Below are 25,340 nucleotides of genomic sequence, written 5' to 3' on the forward strand. Positions count from 1 at the left end.
AAACTTCCTCCTGGAGAACCCATCTGCGACGCAGCCACTGGTGCCTAATAGGTTACAAATCTATGTTTTTTTAATTGTCATCGGGAGAAAAAAGTTGAATTTGTTCGGCACCGTCTCCCAGCAGTAGCTCAGACTACAGCGTGAGAAAGTGTGCGACATGTAAGAACAACTGATGTTTAAAAAGAAAATCCGTAGACTATTCAAACGGCTAAAGCGCCTTAAAGAATTTCGCGCACTTCGGATCGCACAATTTGCGAGAGATGCAAGAGAACCAGAAACAGAAACATTTGTTTAATTATATGGGTTCCAATTAGATGCTCAAATGCCTTTTTAATGGCTGTTTATAATGTGCAACTGCTGCTGCATTTGGGGTTTAATAGAGCAGCAAGGCAAGGAAGAATGAGTGCTACTGATGGTCATACTGTGCCAAATGAGCAGGGGCAAGAACACAAATTATGTAGAGCAGATGCATGCTACCTGAGCCAGCATAAGGAGGCTTTAAATAACACGTTCAGTTTCCTAATGCATAATCCATGTCAGAAGAGTGCTTCAGTTATTAATTATATGCTAATTTTTCCACATCTCAATAGGAAGGTGACTAAATAATGCTTCCTCGGCTTTTTTTTAAAAAATACATTCACACTTGGATACATCAACTGCAAAATTAATGCATTCGGTTCAATGGCACTTTCGGCAAATGATATTTTATAGTGGGAAGTGGCTATGGCAGATGTACAATTAAGATTTTTTTATACCCAAGACATACATAGGCGGAAATTCTCTGATGCCGATATCCCTCTGCTGCCAGCAAAAATGGAGAATTCGCGCTCAGTCAAATCTCCATTCACAGCAGCGGGACCGGAGAATCCCAGCCGTGGACGAGGTCAGAGAATCCCGGCCATATAGTTATTGGAAGAGCATCCCAAAAATCTCATTGTGCTTTAAAAGAAACCCTCTAGCATAGCAAGATCCCAAAGTGCTAAAATCAAAGTATTTTTGACTAACAGATCAACGATTTCTAACTCAAAACTTTCATGAATGACTACGAGAAAAGCACCGGAAAACAAAGTTTCAATAACGTTCATAAGGATCATGTTAAAAATGCAACCATTTCAATGGAAGATATTTTACCTTCATCAAATTTAAGTCACTATTAAGATGTGCTGGAAACAAGTTTTACCTAGATGTACCAGAAGCATAATGCCCTCGCTACCCATCCCTTTAATATTCATTCCACACTTGACTAAGTGCTTGAGAAGGTAAAACGTCCTTTGCGCATAGCACAGTTAACAATGGCACTCACCCTCTAAGGGATCCCTAGTAAGGCCCAGCTGACTGATGATATAACGGGGAATATCCGACTTAATGCCTTCTCCTTCTTTAGCATGTCCTTCTGCTGCTTCTAACAAGTGATAGAACTCTTCAGGATCAAATTCCTGGAACGACGTTTAGAAAAAAAAAATACCTCAGTCAACACTTTAATTGTTTTGAATATTGCAAGTTTACTCCTCTGTGTAAAGTTTATTGGGAAAAGATCCCAAAAATGTCACCGTGCCTCAAAAGGAAATCCTCCAGGGCAATAAATATATTAAATCATAAACTCAAAGCATTTCTCTTGCGTATCAATGTTGAACGAACACGGCATTGCAAATCAGCTGTCTCCAATGTATGTCTGCAACCCCCTCCCCACACAATGTTTTTTAAATGCTCCACATGCTCTCATGACAGCGTATTAACTTGGTTTAGAGTGTGAAGCATCGCTTCAGCTTATGTATATTATGACTCTGTCCATTCCGCACACATATCTTTTCCTTGTTGCAGAAAGAGACTCACGAGGCATTCCAGCAGTCGGGCCGGCCGAGCAATGATGATCAGTAATTTCCTGACCAGCTGATCGATGACCGCCAATTCATTACTTTCCGAACGTTTGTGAGCCTAGACGTGGGAAAAGCAATAAGGAGTACAACGCGTTAATAATCAGTGCATGTGTGGATCATCACCGAAACAAAACTATTTAAAATAAAATATTTTCTAAATTCAACCAAGCGTTTTCAGTGTTTAATCCATCCATTTAAAAGACCTCCGAAGCAATTTCCCTGCATTAAAAGGTAAATTACGACTGTTTGCATTGACATTCATTCCACTATAAAGATCATTAAAGACATGAGGCTCAGAAACCTGATTAGCATTATGTTTGAACACTATTAAATACAATATCTGGCAGATGGGGCTGATGGCATAAGTCAGTTATAAAAACAGAGGTAGGATACTTAGCCCCTTGAACCTATTCCAATATTCAGTAAATTCATGGCTGATCTGATGACCTAACTCCATGCATGTCTGTCCCATTTTGCTTAACGCATTCGGTTAACTAAAATGTATCAATCTCAGATTTTAAATGAGGGACTAATCTCGCCCGGATCAGCTGCTCTCAGTCTCTCTCTCCCAGTTTTTCCCATGCTCCATGAAGTCACCACAATGCCCTTCACATCAATCATCATCTTTTGGATTTGATGGGTGGTATTTGCAGATGGATGCCCCCCACCCCACCCTCCTTCCTGCCATTATCACTTGCCATTTGTCCAGACCGGAGACCCGCACTGATACAGGCCGAATCTTCCCTACACCAATGGCTGGGTTCTTCTGTGGGACTGGAGTGGAACTCAAACCCGGGGCCTCCTGGCTCACAGACAGAAGCAGCACCAATCGCGCCACACAGGTTCCGATCGAGATTCGACTGTTCTTTGTGGAGAAGAGCTCCAATCTGCTATCACCCTTTGCACGTCGAGGCGTTTCCTAATTTCACTCCGAAAAGATCTGGTTCCAATTCTTAGGCACTGGGCAGGATTTTATGTTCTCGCTCGGGTGAGACCAGAAATTCCCGCCCGAGGTCAACAGAGATTTCCGTTGTTAGACCCTCACCCGCTCCGATGGTAGAGTTCCGGCGCATGATTCCTGAGTTCCAGATTCCCCAATCAGAGGAAATATGCTGGTTCTATCTATCCAATCAGTTCCCTACAATATCTCAAATACCTCAATTGGATCATTCCTAAACCTCCTAAATTCCAGGGAATACAATCCTAGCTGTGTAATTTAACCCTCAAGAGCCCAGTTATCATTCTGGTGAATCTATGCTTCTGCACTGGTACAGGTAAACCAAGAACCAATAGAACAGATAGCCTTTTTTTCTACCCCCGACTAGGGTAGCACCTTATTTCAGTAAAAAGATGTTACTGGAACAGCTACTTGCAATAGTATTTCATTATTTTCAGAATAACTGCTGTTGCCACATAACGGCCACTGCTTAAAAATAAGGGGTGGCCCATTTAAGACAGAGATGAAGAAATATTTTCTCCGAGGGTCGTGAGTCTTTGGAACTCTCTTCCTTAAAAGATGACAGAAGCAGAGTTTTTGAATATTTTTAAGGCAGCCCTTGATAGATTCTTGATAAGCAAAGGGGTGAAAGGTTATCGGGGAGGCGAGGTGGGCAAGAATGTGCAATTGAGGATACAATACGATCTTATTGAATGGTGGAGGAGGCTCGAGGAGCCTGCTCCTGCTCCTACATTGTACGTTTACACCTTGTTGGGTACAAAAATACCAACTTACTAATGAGCAGGAGCAGTAATGCAAAAATTTCACAGCTGACTTAGTCAATAATCACTGTTACTTTTTTAAAAATGTGTAATACACGAAAGGAAGTCTCCACGACAATATCACTGAGATGTTGGAAGTAAAAAGAAGTGGGAAAGGGCAAAAGTTAAATCCACCAGTTTGAGCAAAATCGGTTTTCGTTGCGAATGAACCATTTCAAGCTCCCTTGTGATACTGACAGCACTTTCGCAACAATCAAGATTGTAAGACCATAAGATACAGGAGCAGAATTAAGCCATTCGGCCCATCGAGTCTACTCCACCATTCATTCATGGCTGATATGATTCTCATCCCCATTCTCCTGCCTTCTCCCCGTAACCCTCGATCCCCTTATTGATCAAGAACCTATCTATCTCTGTCTTAAAGACACTCAATGACCTTGTCTCCATAGCTCTCTGTGGCAATGAGTTCCACAGATTCACCACTCTCTAGCTGAAGAAACTCCTCCTCATCTCAGTTTTCAAGAAGCGTCCCTTAACTCTGAGGTTGTGCCCTCGAGTTCCAATCTCTCCCCCTCGTGGAAACATCCTCTCCACGTCCACTCTTTCTAGGCCTCTCAGTATTCTAAGTTTTAATTAGGTCCCCCCCCATCCTTTGAAACTCCATCGAGTATAGACCCAGATTCCTCAACTGCTCCTCATGTGACAAACCCTTCATTCCTGGATTGTAAGATGTCAATACCACATCTCACAATGTCACTATTTTTGTCAGCTCTTCCATTTTCCACTCATTCTAACACTTCTGTCGAGATGTGCAAAAACACTTTGAAGGAAAACAATAAATTGTGAGGTACATTGCTCTGTATTTCACCTTGCAAAGCACAACTGTTCAAATACTACACAAAATCACCTTGTCACACGGTTTCTGACTTTTAAACATCCTCTTCACAGTTCTCCTCAGAGTGGCACTAAGTGGTAGAGCAAACTTTCAAACGATTTAGCCAGAGTCACTAGGGACCATCTTTCTCCCTCTCACTTGCAGAATATGTACCTCTACACATCAGTCTTTGGGGTGAGAGCATTATTTCAATCATTTAGAACAAAGAACAGTACAGCACAGGAACAGGCCCTTTGGCCCTCCAAGCCTCCGCTGATCATGACACCCTGCCTAAAGTAAAACCATATGCACTTACGGAGTCCGTATCCTTCCATTCCCATCCTATTCATGTATTCGTCTAATTGCCCCTTAAATGCTGCTATCGTACCTGCTCCCACCACCTCCCTGGGCAGCGCGTTCCAGACATTCACCACCCTCTGTGTAAAAAAAACTTGCCTCGCACATCCCTTCTAAACTTTTGGTCTAATCAGAACAAACTCTTGAGTTTAATGCCACAACAGTACAATTTAGAGTTTCTTCAAGTTATTTAACCAGTGTAACTTTTATCTCTGTGGCAGAGTTTTAGTGTAGCAAAGTCACAACACGCAGCCTAGATGAATCTTAGTCTTCACGCAGACTAAAAAAATAGAAGCAATGTGGAGTTTCTATGAGCATCAAGAGGACAGTGTCAAGAGGGGCTGTTTTCCACTCAAACAATGGTAATATTGGGCAATAAAACTTAGGGGAAACGGGAAGATAAGTTGAAACCAGAGACTAAAGCCTGGAGCCATTTAAAAATAGTTGGCATGATTGGGTTCGGCAATTCCTGCTCCCATTCCCAGTTCCAATACTTGCTGCCAGTGCAGGTTAAGGGTGTGGCTAGTGAGCCCACACCCTGCACTCCTGACCTGACCAGCTCCATTGTGTGGGTAGGCGTCTCTTAACACCTCTTAATTTTCATGGTGTCAGATCAGTTTATCCACCGCTTGTGCTTCACAGCCTCTCAGTGGAGTCATGAACCATAGTCAGAATTCAGGAACCTTTTGAAAGGCAAATTCAAAAAGTCTTACCCATGCTTCTTCCTTCTCAACTCATTCCCAGTCATGCCCATGGTTCCTTATATTCTCCATGAAACTCAATTCAGCTAATGCACCCAGGCACTCCCCCTGATATTGCCCACGCCAACTCAACGTAACTCATGCCCCTTCCATGTTCATTTACCCAATATGCACTATGTACATAACCAATGAGTCATATAATGACAATGGCAAGAGTGGAACTGCGAAGAAAACAAAAACACCCATTAACAAATCTTCTTTTGAAAAAAGACCTGATATTCTTACAATGCAATGTCAATTAGATAGACTATTAAAGTGTCAGTAACAGAGACTTCAAACTCCTCCCCTCCCCCCCCAACCCAACTCTCCCTCACCCCATCCCTGACTTCACTGCTGCTGGGTTAATGCTTTTCTTCTTTGGGTTCACAGGAAAGCTTCATTATGCATTGTTGTGGCCTTTGATGTCAGCCTTTTAATTGATCACAACTTTACCCTTCAAATAACCAGACCAAGTCACAGAGCTCTCTTAAACAGCGGTTTCAATCAAGTTACATAGCGAGGTTCCTGGAAAGTCACAGGCAGTGCCAGTAACTAGCTAGAGCCCAGAATTCAGGAATCCACAAGCAGTTATAGTTTCAAATTCGATTATGAGTAATTAGCATATACGAATCACAATATAGGAATTATCGCCATCCGCTCCGAGTTATTGATTAAGTTTACGTCATTCAGTTATTGAAACCAATCACAATCACCTTATGCTTGCTTAATTATAATATTCAATCAGCGTGAGATTTTTAATTGCATCAATTGGGTATTCTCTCAACTATCTTTAAACACCCCAGCTGTGTCTGGATGTTAGAAAACAAATCAACCCAATGTCTGTCTTAATGGCCTTTCCCCAGGCTAAGACTTCTTTATCTTCCCCTCTTCCTATCTGGAAGGACAGTTGTAAACACAAATCATCCTAACATCTGCCTTAATGGCCTTTCCCCAGGCTTCTCTCCCCCCTTCTTATCTGGATGAACCGTCTTTGTGAAGCAGCTTGTTAGCTAACTGTGTACAGGATAATATGTATATATATATATTTTTTTTTTTGTTTTTAAGTCTTTTACTGGTCATTGTTACGTAATATGATATGGCCACTATTAACTTCCATAATTATTAGTCTGGTTATTATTCCTCCCAATGCATCATAATCTGAAAAGGAAAGATTTTCAGGACTGCAGGGAAAAGTCAGGGGAGCAAGGTGAATTGGTCCTTCAGAGGACCAGAACAGGCGTGATGGGCCAAGTGGCCACCTTCTGTGCTACAACCGTCCTATCAGTCTATTGCAATTTCTCAATTAACTGATCGAGTGTTAGTGGAAATAGGCAATCCTGGAGTGCAGTACTCATATCGACAAATATCATTGTCAAAAATTATCAGTGTGCAAACTGCTGCTCTTTAATTTTGTTAAAGGTGCTACGTAAATACAGGTTGTCTCCACTTAGAAATTCTTCAAGCAGATACACAGCAAACTGCTGAAAAGGCTAAACGTGCTATCCAGCTCTCCCAGGACAAATCAAAAAATCTCAAGACTTCACTCTTTCAAGTCAAAAATAAGAACAAATAAATGAAATTTTAAAAATAAAAATCAAAGTCAGTCTACACAAGCAGGCAAATGCACACATTTTAAAAAACAGAAGTAGATAATCTTTTTGTGCCTGATTTTTATGTTCAGTGGCTGATTCCACATACAAAGACAAAAGCCTGAGTCCACGTTGGTAAATTAGTGCTTCAAGAATCGGAATTTGAACCCGTCATTTATTTGGGACGCACAATTTGATGCTCTCCTTTATTTCCTACAGTTTTCTGCTCTCCACAGCTGGATTAAATATCTGGTGTCGTTACTTAACGAGGTAAATGGCTAAGTCACTCGAAAAGCGTCAAATGAGCTTCATTATGGGCAGTCCCTGATTGGTCAGGTTTCTGCTGTAGGCATCAAATAGAAAACTGAAGTCATTCGCGTTTCTACTTTTCGCACTAGAACAGTGAAAAAAGGGGACAGTAAAAAAAAAGTAAAGTATATTTATTAGTCACAAGTAGGCTTACATTCACACTGCAATGACGTTACTGTGAAAATCCTCTAGCCGCCACACTCTGGCGTCTGTTCGGGTACACTGAAGGAGAATTTAGCACGGCCAATCCACCTAAAACACCCTGGTTTCTTAAAGCAAAAGAAACTGCCCCACAAATTGCAAGTTAAAAATCTGCAATCGTCTTAAAAGCTGCCCAACAAAAAAGCTTAGTAAAATAAGCGGCACGGTAGCACAGTGGTTAGCACTGCTGCTTCACAGCTCCAGGGACCTGGGTTCGATTCCCGGCTTGGGTCACTGTCTGTGTGGAGTTTGCACATTCTCCTCGTGTCTACGTGGGTTTCCTCCGTGTGCTCCGGTTTCCTCCCACAGTCCAAATGTTCAGTGGGTTAGGTTGATTGGCCATGCTCAAAATTGCCCTTAGTGTCCTGAGATGCGTAGGTTAGAGGGATTAGTGGGTAACTATGTAGGGATATGGGGGTAGAGCCTGGGTGGGATTGTGGTCGGTGCAGACTCGACGGGCCGAATGGCCTCTTTCTGTACTGTAGGGTTTCTATGATTCTATGATAAAAATCGCTGGAAGCTATTCATTCTCTTCCCTTCCTTAAAAGAAAGAAGGTCTTTGCATTTATCTAGCACCTTTCACTACCTGGGGATGAAGCAAAATTATGTCACAGGCAATGAATTAATTTTGTAGCAGTTTACTTGTGCACACAGCAAGGTGTTTTAATGATGTTAGTTAAGGGATAAACATTGGTCAAGAAGTCAAAAGAACATCTCAGCCTTTGGACAATGCCATCTTTTGCATCGACCTGAGGGGGTAGGTGGAGTCTTGGTCTCCTTTGAAAGATGACATTTCCAACTGCATCATCGCTTCAGTACTGTGATTGATGGACCAAGACGAGATTATGGAACCAAGTCCTTGGAGTGGGGTTTGAACCTTTGACTCCAGAGCGCTGCCACTGAGCCAAGCTGCCATTTCAGTTCATTTACCCTCACCTTTTCCCTGTCTGGAAAGACAACAGTTGCTATTGCACGTCCATTTATGACTCAGGAAAAGGTTAAGTTCTCAAACAAACATCTAAGCCTCTCTGTGATCACATGTTCATGGCTCAATCCCATTCTGGAATTAACAATTCTGTAAAGATACTGACCGGGATTCAATGGACTTCTGGTTTTGGTTGACTCTCCAAATGTCCACCCTGCCCGTGATATTTCTGACTATGAGCAAGACCAGAAATTCTGGCCCATGCTTTCAACGTAACTTTCAACAATAAACTGTATCAAACTCAATTCAGTTGATATAAAGCTTCCCTTGAATCTCGGCATTGCATTTGATCCTAAGTCGAACTTTATACACCAAATGCTATCCAGCATGGGGGGGCGGGGGGCACTTCTGCCCATGAGGCAGGTAGCTATGGTACCCAGGTATGTCAGGGGTCTTGGACAGGGAGGGATTAGGCAGCCTGAGAGGGGGTTATGGAATGAGAGGGGTGGCAGGGCATGTTTTGGATGTTAGGCGGGGAGGAACAAAGTGGGAAAGGTGGGTGGAATGCCCCAATGCACAAAGGGCATCTCCTCAAATGATGTGCCCTCCCTTCCTTCACTGAACTTTTAAAGAAGAACCTGCCCATGTCTGCCCAAGCTGACCACATTATGGCACGGGCAGCGTATTGTACAGATCAATTGCCTTGCTGTTAACAAGCTCCGTCAACCTTCATTTAAAATCCACGGGGGTGAGCTGCTGATTTTGGCACCTGTCCACCTAACATTTTATCGGGCAAGCTCAGGAGTTGGACGGGAAGGTGGTGGGCTTTCCACCCATTGAATCCCAACCCCCCCCCGTTGAAAACTCGCATTGGGGTGGGGGTAGGGAGGGGATTTGTAAAATCCAACCCCTAATAGGGGTTCTTAAGAGCATGAGAGGTTTTGATAGAGCATAGGGTGAAGAAAGTATTCAGTTTAGAAACATAGAAACTGGAAGCAGGAATAGGCCATTCGGCCCTTTGAGTCTGCTCCGCCATTCATTATCATCATGGCTGATCATCGAATTCAATATCCTGATCCCGCCTTCCTCCCATATCCCTTGATTCCTTTAGTCCCAAGAGCTATATCTAATTTCTTCTTGAAATCAGAGGCGATATGTTCAAAAGAGCATTTCTAGAGGGGAGAGGAGGAGAAATATTCAGACTCAGTTGCCAGAATATGGAATGCCCTATCTGAAAAGGTGGTAGAAGCTGTTCCCATCAACAATTTTAAAAGGCAGTTAGACAGGTGATCTTATTGAATGGCGGAGCGGGTGCTAGGGGCTGAATGGCCTACTCCTGTTCCCATGTTCCTCTGGTATTTGAGGATGCAATACTTACTGGGCTACAGAGAGTAGGAAACCGGGACTAAGCATGACTGCTTTTTCAAATAGCCAGCGCTAGCACAACTGGCCTAGTGGCCTCCTTCTGTGCGCCAAGTTTCTGAGATTCTATTCTGCTGCTGGGATGACAAACAATTGTCCAGTGCTGAAGCGAATCAACAATGGCAAAAACATATCCCTTAGATTCTGTAACATATTGGGAGGTAATGGGGAGTGAAAAGAAAGCTTTGAATTTAAATAAATTGGCAGTTCCAGCGTCAACCTTATCCCCATTTTGAGGGAGGAATTCTGCCCTCTCCAGCTATTACCACAGAACAGCCCCACAGAGACCAATGTCTTGCATTTAAGCTTTTGCTAATGGCATAGCAGTACTATAAAAGTGTGGAGATTAGTGCAGATGTAGCTGCTTACTTCAGCCTGTTTATTACTCTGTTTTGTTCTGCAGTGGAGACAACCGGAACGATGTTGTAAAAATGACACTATTATCCAAATTTGCCAGAATCTCTGAGAATTAAAATGCTTTTTAAAAAAAATTGATCCCAACAGTCTTGGATTGCTTAAATCAGTTTTTGTCAGAAGCCAGAATGTCCGACAGCTCTGCTGGAAATTCCGCAGCTCTGTGCTGTGAGAGAATGTAAGGAAGTCTCAGTGTAAAATAATCTGTTCCTCGACATTGTCAAGAGTGTGCTGGATCAGGCTGCTGACAGGACTGATGACTTTTGAGCAATTACACAAGCATGTTTACACTTGCCCTGAAACTCGGAGTGTCACTCTACGTACATACCTACTACGGATGCACAATGGCATTGTGTAGCTGCTTTATGCATTGGTATCCAGTCATTGACTCTGCAGTCTTCAGTTCAGTGTTGCCAACATCAATATGATAAACCTGGCAAACCTCATAAGGTGGTATTCAGTATTCTGCAACTTGATTTTGTCTGTTTGCACTGTTTGAGAGCACATTTCCACTCCATCTGACGAAGGAGCAGCGCTCCGAAAGCTTATGGTATTTGCTACCAAATAAACCTGTTGGACTTTAACCTGGTGTTGTGAGACTTCTTACTGTGTAAACCTCAGAAGACCAGAGGTCCTAAGGACCCCACACTTTTAAAGCTAACTTTTTGAACTGCTGCCCCTCCTTTTGGAACCAGTAAATAAAACTGTTACGGTGTTACCGGCACATTTTTGGCAGTGACATCACGTTATATCATGATGACGTCACATACCTCCGCAGGCATTTGATCGGCAATGATATTGCAACTTCTTTCGCTGTTAAAATGTCGTGGTGAGTCTGCACGGATATGCAATGGAAGACCCTTGGGAGCTACACAGAGAATTAATCCACTGCATATAACTAAATTACGTTCAATTCTGGTCACCACATTACAGGAAGGATGTGGAGGCTATGGAGAGGGTGCAGAAGAGATTTACCAGGATGCTGCCTGGATTAGAGGGTATGAGCTATAAGGAGAGGCTGGACAAACTAGGGCTGTTTTCTCTGGAGCAGCAGAGGCTGAGGAGAGACCCGATTGAAGTCTATAAAATTGAGAGGGGCATAGTTAGGGTTGACGGTCAGAATCTTTTACCCAGAGTTGAAATGTCTAATACGAGGGGGACACGCACTTAAGGTGAGTGGGAGAAAGTTCAAAGGAGATGTGAGGGGCAAGTATTTTACACAGAGAGTGGGTGGTTCATAACTGGAACGCGCTGTCAGGAGTGGTGGTACAGGCGGATACAATAGGTACGTTAAATGGGCTTTTCGATAAACACATGAATATGCAAGGAATAGAGGGATATGAACCAAGGGCAGGCAGAAAGGATTAGTTTGATTTGGCATCATGTTCGATGCCTCATGGGTTAAGGCTAAAAGGCCCGTTCCTGTGCTGTACTGTTCTATGTTCTAAAGGCAGAAGAGCAGTGGAGTTAATCTCCTGTCCCTATGCCCAAGCTACAATGTAAAAGCAACTTTAGTTTCAGAGGAAAGCAGAACACACATTGTGTGCTGAGTGTTTACTTACTGATGTGAATCTGCTGAACTTACGCAGGATCTTTGGACTTTCACAAGTAGATGGTTTTTATGGACACTGTGACATCAGGATCTGATTTGACTGCCAAGTCCATTAGCTCGATCAGTTTTACTAAACTGGGTGCTACTTCAGAGTCAGATCATTTATTCAGACTTGTCTCGCTACGGGGGGGGGGGGGGGGGGGGGGCACATTAATTTTGTATCCAACTGTAATTTAAATTTGGTGCCATATTTAGGGCAAAACCAGAATTAATTTGGAACCTATGGTGTAAAAGTAGCATTAGACATTGAGCTGTCATTAGTCTCATCTTCCCGATTGTGGAACACAAAATGGTATTGAAAGGGGTTTAATATTAAAGCCAGTTTACAGAACATTGTGCCTTTAAACTGTTCAGCATTGAAACAAGTTCAAGGTGACTAAAGGTGATCACATTTAGGTCTGCATTATGATGTCAGGTAATGATCAGGGATAAGTGACCAGTGAGGGATTTCTGGGGCTTCATCTGAATGTAGTCAAGAAGGCATATGGCATGCTTGCCTTCATCGGCCGGGGCACTGAGTTTAAAAATTGGCAAGTCATGTTGCACCTTTATAGAACCTTAGTTAGGCCGCACTTGGAATATAGTGTTCAATTCTGGTCACCACGCTACCAAAAGGATGTGGAGGCTTTGGAGAGGGTACAGAAAAGATTTACCAGGATGTTGCCTGGTATGGAGGGCATTAGCTATGAGAGGTTGGAGAAACTTGGTTTGTTCTCATTGGAACAACAGAGGTTGAGGGGAGACCTGCTAGAAGTCTATAAGATTATGAGGGGCATGGATAGAGTGGATAGTCAGAAGCTTTTTCCCAGGATGGAAGAGTCAATTACCATGGGGCATAGGTTTAAGGTGCGAGGGGCAAGGTTTAAAGGAGGTGTACGAGGCAAGTTCTTTTTTACACAGAGGGTGGTGGGTGCCTGGAACTCACTGCCAGGGGAGGTAGTGGAAGCAGATACAATAGTGACTTTTAAGGGGGCGTCTGAACAAATACATGAATAGGATGGGAATAGAGGGATATGGTCCCCGGAAGGGTAGGGGGATTGAGTTCAGATGGGCAGCATGGTCAGTGCAGGCTTGGAGGGCCGAAGGGCCTGTTCCTGTGCTGTAATTTTCTTTGTTCTTTGAACTACTTACCAACTTATACTGGTGCCCTGAAAAATAGGTACATAGTGACATAGTGGTTAACGCTGTTGCCTCACAGCAGCAGGGACCCGGGTTCAATTCTGGTCTCGGGTCACTATGTGTGGAGTATGCACGTTCTCCCCATGACTGCGTGGGTTTTCTTTGGGTGCTCTAGTTTCCTCCCACACTCCAAAGATGTATGGGTTAGATGGATTAGCCATGCTAAATTGCCCCTCAGTGTGAGGAGGATTAGCAGGGTAAATATGTGGGGTTATGGAGATAGGGCCTGGGTGGAATTGTTGTCGGTGCAGACTCAATTGGCCAAGAGGCCTCCTTTGGCACCTTAGGGATTCTATGATTTCTGTTGGGATTTCATGTTGTATGTGCAGAGAGCAATTTACAAAGTTAAGATCAAGTATATTTCAGCCAGATTTAAACCAGTTACACCTGGTATTAAACAAGGAATCCTTTACTCAAGTTGAAGATTTAAACATCAAAATCGAATGCTTTGGAAAATGATTACATCAGCAAGAGATTGAAAACAAACTCCATTGGAAATAAAACATTTCTTTGAATTGCAAATTCAAATTTTGGTCTGTCCGGGGCTCAGCAAATTTTTGGAAGAATTACACAGCAATTTGGACTGAAGATGTTTTGGGACCAATCTTAGTCGCAGGTGAGCTATTGCCAGGGGGAGGAGTGCGTGTTTGCAATTGCCCCCAGAGCTGCTGGACAAAGGGAGGGCGAAATCAGCCAGTAGCTTCCGAGGGGTATTGGCAATCCTTGTTGCAAAGGCAATGGTGTGGCCATTATGTAAGGCCAGGATTGGCCCCAACTGTACTGCAAAGTTTAAAGTTTTAAACTTTAAAAAAGCAATGTGATATAACCTGCAACCAATTATTTTCTAGATCTATACGTGACTGATGGCCATGCAGATATAGCAGGCAGTAAAGAGGGCAAATGGTATGTTGGCCTTCATAGCGAGAGGATCTGAGTATGGGGATGTTTTGCTGCAATTGTACAGGGCATTGGTGAGGCCACACCTTGTGTATTGTGTGCAGTTTTGGTGTCCTTATCTGAGGAAGGATGTTCTTGCTATAGAGGGAATGCAGCGGAGGTTTACCAGGCTGATTCCTGGGATGGCAGATCTGTTGTATGAGGAGAGACTAAGTTGGTTAGGATTGTAGTCATTGGAGTTTAGAAGACTGAGGGGGGATCTCATAAAAACTTATAAAATTTTAGATTCAGAAAGAATGTTCCCGATGGTGGGAGAGTCCAGACTAAAAAGTTTATTAGTCACAAGTAAGGCTTACATTAACACTGCAGCGAAGTTACTGTGAAATTCCCCTCGTCGCCACACCCTGCGCCTGTTCGGGTACACTGAGGGAGAATTTAGCATGACCAATGCACCTAACCAGTACGTCTTTCGGACTGTGGGAGGATACCAGAGCACCTGGAGGAAACCCACGCAGGCACAGGGAGAACATGCAGACTCCACACAGACAGTGACCCAAGCTGGGAATCAAACCCGGGTTCCTGGCGCTGTGAGGCGGCAGTGCTAACCACCGTGTCACCATGCCACCCAGGTCATAGTTTGAGGATAACCTTTTAGGACTGAGGTGAGGAGAAATTTCTTCACCCAGAGAGTGGTGAATCGGTGGAATTTACTACCACAGAAAGTAGTTGATGCCAAAACGTTGTGTCATTTCAACAATATTAGAAATAGCTCTTGGAGCTAAAGGGATCAACGGATCTAGGGGAATTTGATGATCAGCCATGATCGAAACGAATGGCTCAAAGGGCTGAATGGCCTACTCCTGCTTCTAGTTTCTATTTCTACTAGGGTGAGGAACCGGAGGGCACCTAAAGTGCTGCAAACTATTGTTCTGCTGGCTGTCAGTGACCTTAGGGAATGAGGGAAGAAAACTTGCGTGGAAGAGAAGTTAATCATCTTAATTAAAAGGGAAGGTTTAGCTTAGCTGTGGTAAAAGCACAAGGAGCAATCTAGCATAAAAAATATTGAATTGGAGGGGGGCCCAATTTCAATGGCGATAATAGATTTGGTTCAGGTAAATTGGAATCGAAGATTGACAGGTTAGGTTGATTTAGCATGGTAAACACCCTTAGGTGTCCCAAAATGTGTAGGCTAGGTGGATTAGCCATGGTATATGTGTCGGGTTGCAGGGATAGGGCATGGGAGGGGGCCTGGGTAAGTTACTCTGTCAGCGAGTCTGTGCAGACTCGATGGATCGAATGGCCTCCTTCTGCACTGTAGAGATTCAATAATGGGCAGGTAAAAAGTAACAGAACAATGGACTGCCTTTAAAGGGTAATGATTTGGATGCAGTTAAGGTCCATTCAGATGAGGGGAGAAGATAGAGCAGTGAAAGCTAGGGCTCTCTGGATGATGAAAGAGATGGAGCACAAGATGAAGTAGAAAAGATGCATACGACAGATGCCAGGTTGATAACACCTGAGAGAATCAGGCTTATTGCAGGAAGTTCAGAGGTAAAGTGACAAGAGAATTAAGAGGGGCAACAACGCCTCCTTCAGGCAGGGCACCTGCCACCATTACCTAGTCTGAAAAATCATTCCATTGCATCAAGCCATGACAGTAAAGTTAAAGAGGATAAAACCAGACAGATGACCCAGCAGCAAGGTAGCCAGCAGAAATGACAAGAGCACACCCTACCCAGTCGACCCTCCAAACTCTTCACCAATTCTGGAAATTTGTGCCAAACTTGGGAGAGCTGTACCATCAACTAATCTCACAACAGGCTGACATAGTCATATTCACCGAGTCATACCTTACAACCAATGGGCCAGACTCTTCCATTACCAAGTCTAGGTCATCAATATAGATCAGAAAAAGGAGTGACCCAAATACCGACTCCATTGTACACCTTCATCCAGTCTCTGTTACTGTGTTTCTTATCACTCAGTGGGCTTCGTATCCATGCGGTTATTGTCCCTATTATTTCATGAGTCCTTAATTGTGCTGACAAGCCAGTGTGTGGCATTCCATCAAATGCCTTTTGAAAGTTTATGTATACCACATCAACAGCATTACCCTCATGAACCCTCTGTTGCCTCATCAAAAAACTCAAATCATGTTAGTTGCACAGGATATTGCTTCATCAAATCTGGCTTTGATTAATTAATCTACACTTGTTTATTCTGTTCATTTTGTCCCAGATTGTTGTTTCTGAAAGCTTTCCCACTGGTGGCCTTTAGTTGCAACAAGGGTGTAACATTTGCAATTCTGTAGTCTTCTAGCACCACTTTTGCATCAAAGGAGGACTGGAAAATTATGGCCAGTACCTCCGCAATTCCATCCTTCCTTCCGTCAGTATCCTCAGATGCATCCCATCTAATCCTGGGGGCTTATCTAACATTTACTCTTAATCAATTTGTAGACTATTGGTTAATCAGACACACAAGATCCAGGGCTTTATAAACAGAGACATATATTACTAAAGCAAGGAAGCTATGGTGAACTTTTATTAAATACTAGTTCAGCCTCAAGGTGAGTATTGTATACAAATTTTGGACACAGCACTTAAAGGAGGATGTGACGTCCTTGGAGGGGGTGCAGAAAAGAATTACGAGAATGGTTCCCAGGAATGAAGGACTTCGGTTTCACAGAGAGATTGGAGCCCACAGGAAATGAAGGTAGAGAGCAGATTTAATAGAGGTGTTCAAAATTATGAGATCAAGACCATGTAGATGGATGGAAACTATCCTCATTCGAGGAAGGATCAAGAACCGGAGGACACCGATTAAAGGTGATCGGCAAACAACAACCATGGGGAAAATCTGCTTTATGCAGCAAGTGTAGGATATGGAATGCGCTGCCCGAGAACGTGGTGGAGCAGGGGACTGGATAAACAGCTGAAGAGAAAGAATTTGCAGGGCTATGGAGAAAGGGCCAGGGCAATAGACTAGCTGAATTGCTCTTGCAGAGAGCCAGCACAGACACTACTGGCCAAATGGCCCCCTTCTTTGCTGTAACCGCTCTATAATTGGTACTGAATACACGGCTTTGACCATTCTACTTCAATGCAAAATTCCTTACTTTGAAATAACAAAATCTATTTGCAACTTTAGCAGTGGTAAGACTCATCGTTCATTCATCTCATTCTGAACAGTTTATCTCACGGCTACATTCTTACCTGATACAGCCACATGGGTTTCCCCGCATCATTGGAAATCAAATCTGTTGTAACCCAATTACTGCAACAACAAAAAAAATATATACTTGGAAACACCTACTTCTTGCAACAACTTTTCTAATTTTTCCTGCAATTCGAAGAAGTATCTTGAGGTGATGTGGCCCTGTCGGGATTTATCCAGGCAATCTCGTGCTAGCTCAATGATCTGATGATGTGCAAAACTGAGGACTCCATCTGCCAGTGGAAGAACATTGTCAGGAGAATAGCTCGTGATAATGTCCTGCAGCCTTTCTTCCATCTGGGCTGTGGCCTGAAGATTGAAACAACTCGGTTAACGTGCTAAGTATCAAGCAAAGCTCAAAAATATTAACATATTTGCAAAACCGCTGTCTTATCAAGTGCATGATTCAGAAATATGGATTCTCAGTTTTTATAATACATAACTAAAGGGGTGGTACGGTGGCACAATGCCTCAGCGCCAGGGTCCCAGGTTCAGTTCCAGCCTCAAGTCACTGCCTGTGTGGAGTTTGCACATTCATAAGAACATAAGAAATAGGAGCAGGAGTAAGCCATCTAGCCCCTCGAGCCTGCCCCGCCATTCAATAAGATCATGGCTGATCTGAAGTGGATCAGTTCCACTTACCCACCTGATCCCTATAACCCCTAATTCCCTTACCGATCAGGAATCCATCTATCCGTGACTTAAACATATTCAACGAGGTAGCCTCCACCACTTCAGTGGGCAGAGAATTCCAGAGATTCACCACCCTCTGAGAGAAGAAGTTCCTCCTCAACTCTGTCCTAAACTGACCCCCCTTTATTTTGAGGCTGTGCCCTCTAGTTCTAGTTTCCTTTCTAAGTGGAAAGAATCTCTCCACCTCTACCCTATCCAGCCCCTTCATTATCTTATAGGTCTCTATAAGATCCCCCCTCAGCCTTCTAAATTCCAACGAGTACAAACCCAATCTGCTCAGTCTCTCCTCATAATCAACACCCCTCATCTCTGGTATCAACCTGGTGAACCTTCTCTGCACTCCCTCCAAGGCCAATATATCCTTCCGCTTCTGTCTCCGTGGGTTTCCTCCCACAGTCCAAAGATGTGTGGGCTAGGTTGATTGGCCATGCTAAATTGACTCTAGTATCGGGGGGATTAGCAGGGTAAATATGTGGTATTACAGGAATAGGGCCTGGGTGTGATTGCAGTCAGTACAGACTTGATGGGCTGAATGGCCTCCTTCTGTACTGTAGGGATTCTATGGATTCTAAATATTTTAGGACTTTCATTTGAAATTGCATCGCTAAACTTACTTTACAATAATTATACGCATTTGAAAGGAAATAAATTAACCCAAGTTAGCTATCATAGTTATTGAGCATTGGGTTAGTTATACACTGCAACCAAAATTTATTGGCACTCATTAGATTGTCAAGTTTTTCATCAGGTCAGCTAGTTATGGGACATCAATAATGGCTCTTCATAATGTACCCTCTTTGTAAGATGAGTTATAGCTTTGAGTTACATGTCACCAGAAGTATTTCCACTCTGTAAACTGTTGAAAAAGACATCAATCATACATATTTCAGAAATGTACGAAAGATTGCGCTCAGCAACTTTTGAAAAGTTGGCCAAAAGAACATTTCTTTTACCTTGGGACGGAGAGTTTTATTTCGATCTAATGTCCTGATTTGTTAGGCTATTAAAATTACAGGAACAAGGCTTCTTAAAGGCCAGGATTACCCAGTTGTCTGTGCTATTGGGATTTCAATTCACTGGCTAAAAAACACATGAATTGTACACACTCCTTCATTCCTTAGACCCCAACCTCCCAATCCCTGTCTCTCAACTTCATTTTTTAAACTATGATTTTACTTCTGCTATAAACAATCAAGTCCATCCGTTTTTCACATGATGTTTTCCCATCAAAGTAATGTTTTGAATCTTTAACTTGCGGACCTTCTTTAGCTTCCTACTGTACAGTTTGAACAGGGATTAAGTTTAGTAAATTGGCATGGTGGCACAGTGGTTAGCACTGCTGCCTCACAGTGCCAGGATCTGGATTCACTTCCAGCCTTGGATAACTGTGTGTGTGGAGTTTGCACGTCCTCCAGAAACTCTGCCAGAGTTTCCTCCCACAGTCCAAAGATGTGCGGGTTAGGTGAATTGGCCGTGCTAAATTGGCCCTTAGTGTCAGGGAGTTTAACAGGGTTATTGGTGGGGATAGGGTGGATTGTTGTCGGTGCAGGCTTGATGGGCTGAATGATCTCTTTCTGCACTGTGGGGATTCTATCGTTCTATGAAATGTCCAGATTGGTTCAATTTACCCGGCCGAGGCTTTCACGCATGCTGCACAGAAAACCAAGGTGGCAGCTGCTGCGCAAACCCACCCCACAACCTTTCAAACACTTGGATGGCTTTTGTAGGGTGCAAAATAAAAGTTTGAAAACTGCGCAAGTTTCTACCGCAGAAGTGTGTGCCACATCCAGATGTTGATCATTCTATGACAGTTTGAAATGCATCATCTGCAAACAATCTTGCCTTTGGAAATCGTTCCTTGTAGACATGGTTCATCATGATAATCTCATTATCACAGCAGGCTGGAGAGCGCCCGGGGCTACAAACAAGGCAAATAACATTTTATAAGAAACAGCCACTTTATTCGGTGCAAGATTTAATAATTGTTCTTGAGACTCCTCTGTGATAACCAACTAAAAGTAGCAACTTCAGCATGATCCGAAACTATCTGGCAGACTTTCCCTTCCAGATTGTTTAAGACCAAATAAATACAAGTTCTAAATCAGACCAGACTGCAAATGCTCTTGAATGCAGCAACAACATTCTTGCAACACATTGGCCTGCATTGAAGTACATGTCCTAGAGCTTTTAGGGTCTGCACAACTCTTAAAGTGAAAACAATTTCTGAAGCCATTTGAAATGAATTTATTCGCCATGATTTAATTATCTACATAATTCAAGGCATGAAACAACTCTTTGTATAAATCTAGCACTTAAAACAAAGAACATCTTTTCTGCAACAGTACTTCAGCTGTACGAATGTATTTTGCTCAAAATGCTTTATTGCCAGCTTTTATTTAATGACAAATAATTGGTGTTTATGTCAGGCAGACACTTTGAATTTGTTTGATTCGTTTGCTAAAAGGTATTACAGTTTACTAAATTACAGAATATCAGAAATACAAATATTACAGTAAGTAGAGCTACTTTTCAAAAAGGACTTTGCAACACATTTATGAATGTATTTATTCCAAAGTCATTAAGAGTATGCTGAAAGCAAACCAAGATTTATTTGCATTAAGGTTCACATTATCTTCAAGTGCAAACACATTGAAAAAGCTCCACCTGCTCTCCAAACATATTTCCATTTTTGAAAATATCTTCAGGTGCAGTCTGGATAAGGTCTAAGGGTAGCCTGCTCTGGATGATAAGCAAATTATGATAGGTTTGGTACGAAGCTCATTTGACTGAAGTGAGGTACAGGAAGAGAGGCTGTCTAACTTCTATTAGGGTCTGGAGTTCCGTTCATTTGAAGTGGCTTCATCTGGACAATTCACCCAATATTGACATAACCAGCTCAAAGCATCATAGAATTTTTAAGCACAAATTGTGTCCCGTACAACTGGAGCTTTGTGCACATTTGTGAGGCGGCACGGTGGCAGTGGTTAGCACTGCTGCCTCACAGTGCCAGGGACCTAGGTTCGAATCCTGGCTTGGGTCACTGCCTGTGTGGAGTTTGCATGTTCTCCCCGTGTCTGCGTGGGTTTCCTCCGGGTGCTCCGGTTTCCTCCCACAGTCTGAAAGACGTGCCGGTAAGGTGCATTGACCCGAACAGGCGACGGAGTGTGGCGACTCGGGGAATTTCACAGTAACTTCATTGCAGTGTTAACGTAAGCCTTACTTGTGACTAATAAATAAACTTTTAACTTAACTTTAACATTTAAAAAAATCAACATTCTGGAAGCTGGTCCCATCCACTAAACTGGACACGGGCCCAATTTAAACTCATCTCCAGTGGCCATTGATGCTAATTGCGTCACTTGCAAGCCTAGAGGAGATTTCAAAAATTAAGCTAGCACTTTTGGGCACAAAGACAGTAACAAGTACATTTTGAAACATAATGAGACATTGCGAATGAAATACATCTTTTCAGTTGACTGAAAAACCGACCACTGTACCTCAATATAACCGAAGGCTAGTTCGGAAAAGTTCTAGAAAAATAATTTTCGGTAAATTGATTTTTCATGATAAGGCCATTTTCAGCTGAATTCTTTGAATTTTTATGAAGTTAGCATGCCTAAACATATGAAGGAATCTATTTTAAAGCAACATTTTATTTTTAAAAATGTATGTTTTAAAATAAGCCTTATTTTGCGCACAGCAATAAACAGCTGGGTTTGAGGAGAAACCAGCAGACCGGGTGAGAGGGGGAACACTTTTCAAAGCCAGGCTCAATTTACCCCCAGAATCAGTGACTGCACTCAAAGTAGAACCTCAAGCCCATCGTATGTTCTTTTGGGAACCCTGCCACCAGTCAGTGTTCTGCTGTAGATTTTCCATTCGAGAGGAACTAAGGAATTGTAATAAAACAGATAATGCTGGATAAACAAAGTATCTGTGGAGAGAGAAACGTTCCGAGATAGTGTTCCGAGCCCGAATGACTCTTCTCAGAACTGACATGGATGTGGGGAGGGGGAGCGGTTGGGGTGGGCCGGGGGGATGTGTGAGATAGATTTTAACTGTTTAAGACAGGATGGAACAAAATAGAGGATCAGGGATAGGTGGGAGTTCAGGAGAGATTTGGCAGAGATGCCATGGACAAAAGGCAAAGGAAGTGTTAATGGTAGTGTTTAAGACTAAAGAAGATGCTAATAGTGGCATCAAGGTAAAATGGCAGAATGTGTTAATGGCAGAACAAGGGGCAGCCAAAGTGAAACATAAGATGGCCTTGTGGGAGCGGGGGGGTCGGGAAAAAAAAATAAGATTTTTTAAAAAAGATCAAAATGTAGTCGAGAGTTCATGATCTGAAGTTGTTGAACTCAATGTTAAGCCCAGGTGGCTGTAAAGTGCCAAAATGGAAAATGAGATGCCGTTTCCCCACTAGGCCATTGCAGCAGGCCCAGAAAGGAAATGTGAGCATGACAACCAGATGACTTGGAATGACGGGCGACATGAATGTCAGGGTCATGTTGGCCGACTGAACTAAACCGTTCCACAAGGCGGAGCGATTCTGGGTAACTGCTTTGTGTAACACGTCCACTCAGGCATAAAAAATAAATGGTGTCAGTGTTGAGGTGACTGCAAATCACAAAGCCCAGAACTAAGCTTCATGCCACACTGAAGTCAAAATATCAGTTAAGATGAATTACTTAACAATTGCCGACACAAAGACAAACCTTTTATGGAAATGCATTCCTAATGGGAGAAGACTGAAGACATTTTTGTCCAAAGATTTTCCAGAGCTAATTACAGCTCTTGTGTAGTCTGGGAGTTTCAGCCAACACTTTTCTAGACAGAAGATCTGAAACGATGCCAGGAATCTTGGATTCTGTTGCCAGCCAACATGTGCCAGTTAGAGTAAAGGTGATGACCTATAATTCCCAGACGTGTTTGGAATCATTAGTATCAACGGCAGTCCTGGGGTCAAAGGTTTTCTGTGTCAGCAGTAAGACTCTGACTAAGCTGCCTGTTCAGATCTCAAGATAATTCCGCATTGCCAATTGCCCTGGGAAAATCCGGGAGCTTGCCCTGTGAAGGAGAAGCAGGGAACATTCCAGACTTCAGACACTCGGAAACTGACCAGTGAGGGAGCAGTGGGATAGAGGGGAACATTCCAGAATCCAGACACTCTGGAGCTGAGCTGTGAGGGAGCAGTGGCGCGGTGCAGAACGTTCCAGATGCCAGACACTCGGGAGCTGAGCCTGTGAGGGAGCAGCGGGACAGAGCAGAATATTCCAGAATCCAGACACTCGGAAACTGACCTGTGAGGGAGCAGCGGGACAGAGCAGAATATTCCAGAATCCAGATACTCGGCAGCTGAGCTGTGAGGGAGCAGTGGGGTGGAGCAGAACGTTCCAGACTCCAGACAATCAGGAGCTGACCTGTGAGGGAGCAGTGGGGCGGAGCAGAATGTTCTAGACTCCAGACACTCGGGAGATGACCTGTGAGGGAGCAGTGGGGCGGAGCAGAACGTTCTAGACTCCAGACACTCTGGAGCTGACCTGTGAAGGAGCAGTGGGACAGAGCAGAACATTCCAGATTCCAAACACTCAGGAGCTGAGCTGTGAGGGAGCAGTGGGACGGAGCAGAACGTTCCAGACTCCCGACACTCGGGAGCTGAGCTGTGAGGGAGCAGTGGGACGGAGTAGAACGTTCCAGACTCCAAACACTTGGGAACTGAGCTGTGAGGGAGCAGTGGGACAGAGCGCCATAATTCAAAAGCCTGACGTAAGCTTTTGAATAGTGTGAGAGAGCTGATTGATTGGTAGGTAGGGGTTAAGCTGCTTTCTCCATTTTAAAGCTACATTGAGGTAAGCTAAGAGTTCTAGCTTTTATAAATAACAAATAATCTCCTACTTGGCATCAATGAAGCCAGGCTAAAAGTGTGACTGGGGAGCTCAATCCCATGTTTTGTATGGCCTGTAGCATGTGGGAATTCCTAGACCCTCTGTGCAGTTTGAGGGCCACATCTGCAGGAAGTGCGGCTGGTTTGACCAGTTTGAGGGTTGGATTTCGGAGGGTTGGATTTCGGAGCTTGAGGGTTGGCTGGAGGCACAGTGGTGAATCCGTGAGGCTGACAGGTTCATGGATAACATGTTTTTAAACATGGTCGCCCCACAGCTTAAGGAAGGGCAGTCAGAGAGGGAATGGGTGACCAGTCAGAAGAAGGGGAGCAGGAAGGTAGTCAAGAAAGCCCCAGAGTACATCTCACTCATGTACCGTATTTCTGTGTTGAAAAACGGTGAGAGTGACGGTTCCTCTGGGGCGTGCAGCCACAGCCAACTTCAGGGCACTGCGGGTGGTTCAGCTGCTTACTCCAGGATGGTGTGTTGCCTCCCTGATGCCAGGGTCAAGGATGTCACTGAATGGCTGCAGGGCATTCTGAAAGGGGAGGGTGAATAGTCAAAGGTCATCGTTCACATTGGCACCCAATTCTACCAATAGGTAGAAAAAGGGATGAGCTCCGGCTACAGGAATTGAGGGAGTTAGGTAGCAGATTGCAAAGCAAGACCTCAAAGCTTGTAATCTCTGGAATACTCCCAGTGCCATGTGCTGGTGAGTACTGGAATAGGAGGATAGAACAGATGAATGCGTGGCTGAAAAGATAGAGAGAGAGAGGGGGCTCTAATTTCCTGGATCACTGGGTTCTGCGCAAGGTGAGACCTGTATAAGTCGGACAGGTTGCACCCGAATGATCATCCTTGCAGGCAGGTTTGCTGGTGCCGCTGCGGGGGTGGGGGGGTTTAAACTAATTTGGCAGAGAGTTAGGTTACAGAAAGGAAGTACAGCGAGGGGTGATGCACAGCTGAATATAGAAGAAAACCAAGTCAGTCTGGAAGGTAAAGCAAAGAAAGACATGTTAAGGCACAAGGGAATATGGCAAGGCTGGACGGCATTTATTTTAATGCAAGGAGTCTTACAAGTAAGGTAGATGATATAAGGGCATTGATTAATGTACAGGAGTGTGATATCATTGCTATCACAGAGACATGGTTGAGGGAGAGGCAGTACTGGCAACTCAATATTCCGGTGAATCTTCAGGTGAGACAGGGGCTGCTGGGGGAAGAGGGGGAGGGGGGTGGAAAAGAGAAGTTGGTATAGCAATATTGATCATGGAGTCAATTACTGCAGCGAGTAGGGATGATATCTTAGCAGGCTCCTCAATGGAGGCCATGTGGGTAGAACTTAAGAGGGGCAATGACTTTGCTAGCAATGTAGATCCCAAACTGGGCAAGATAGAAGAGCAGATACATAGGCAAATCTCAGAGAAGTGTAAA

General features: G+C 43.6%; 1 protein-coding gene across 19 annotated transcripts in view; it reads right to left on the bottom strand.

The window, feature by feature from the left end:
- Positions 1-25,340, bottom strand: part of LOC144495111 (microtubule-associated serine/threonine-protein kinase 4-like) — a 462,554-nt gene that overhangs the window by 58,059 nt on the left and 379,155 nt on the right. For all 19 annotated transcript variants that reach the window (XM_078215011.1, XM_078215009.1, XM_078215010.1 and 16 more), the window contains 4 exons: positions 19,867-19,942; positions 17,431-17,640; positions 1,834-1,935; positions 1,304-1,436 (listed from right to left, as the gene is read on the bottom strand). In XM_078215011.1, the coding sequence (XP_078071137.1) occupies positions 1,304-1,436; positions 1,834-1,935; positions 17,431-17,640; positions 19,867-19,942 (521 nt within the window). The remainder of the gene's footprint in view (positions 1-1,303; positions 1,437-1,833; positions 1,936-17,430; positions 17,641-19,866; positions 19,943-25,340) is intronic.

Source organism: Mustelus asterias, chromosome 6 (assembly GCF_964213995.1).
Source record: "Mustelus asterias chromosome 6, sMusAst1.hap1.1, whole genome shotgun sequence".
In the NCBI taxonomy this organism is placed as follows: Eukaryota; Metazoa; Chordata; class Chondrichthyes; order Carcharhiniformes; family Triakidae; genus Mustelus; species Mustelus asterias.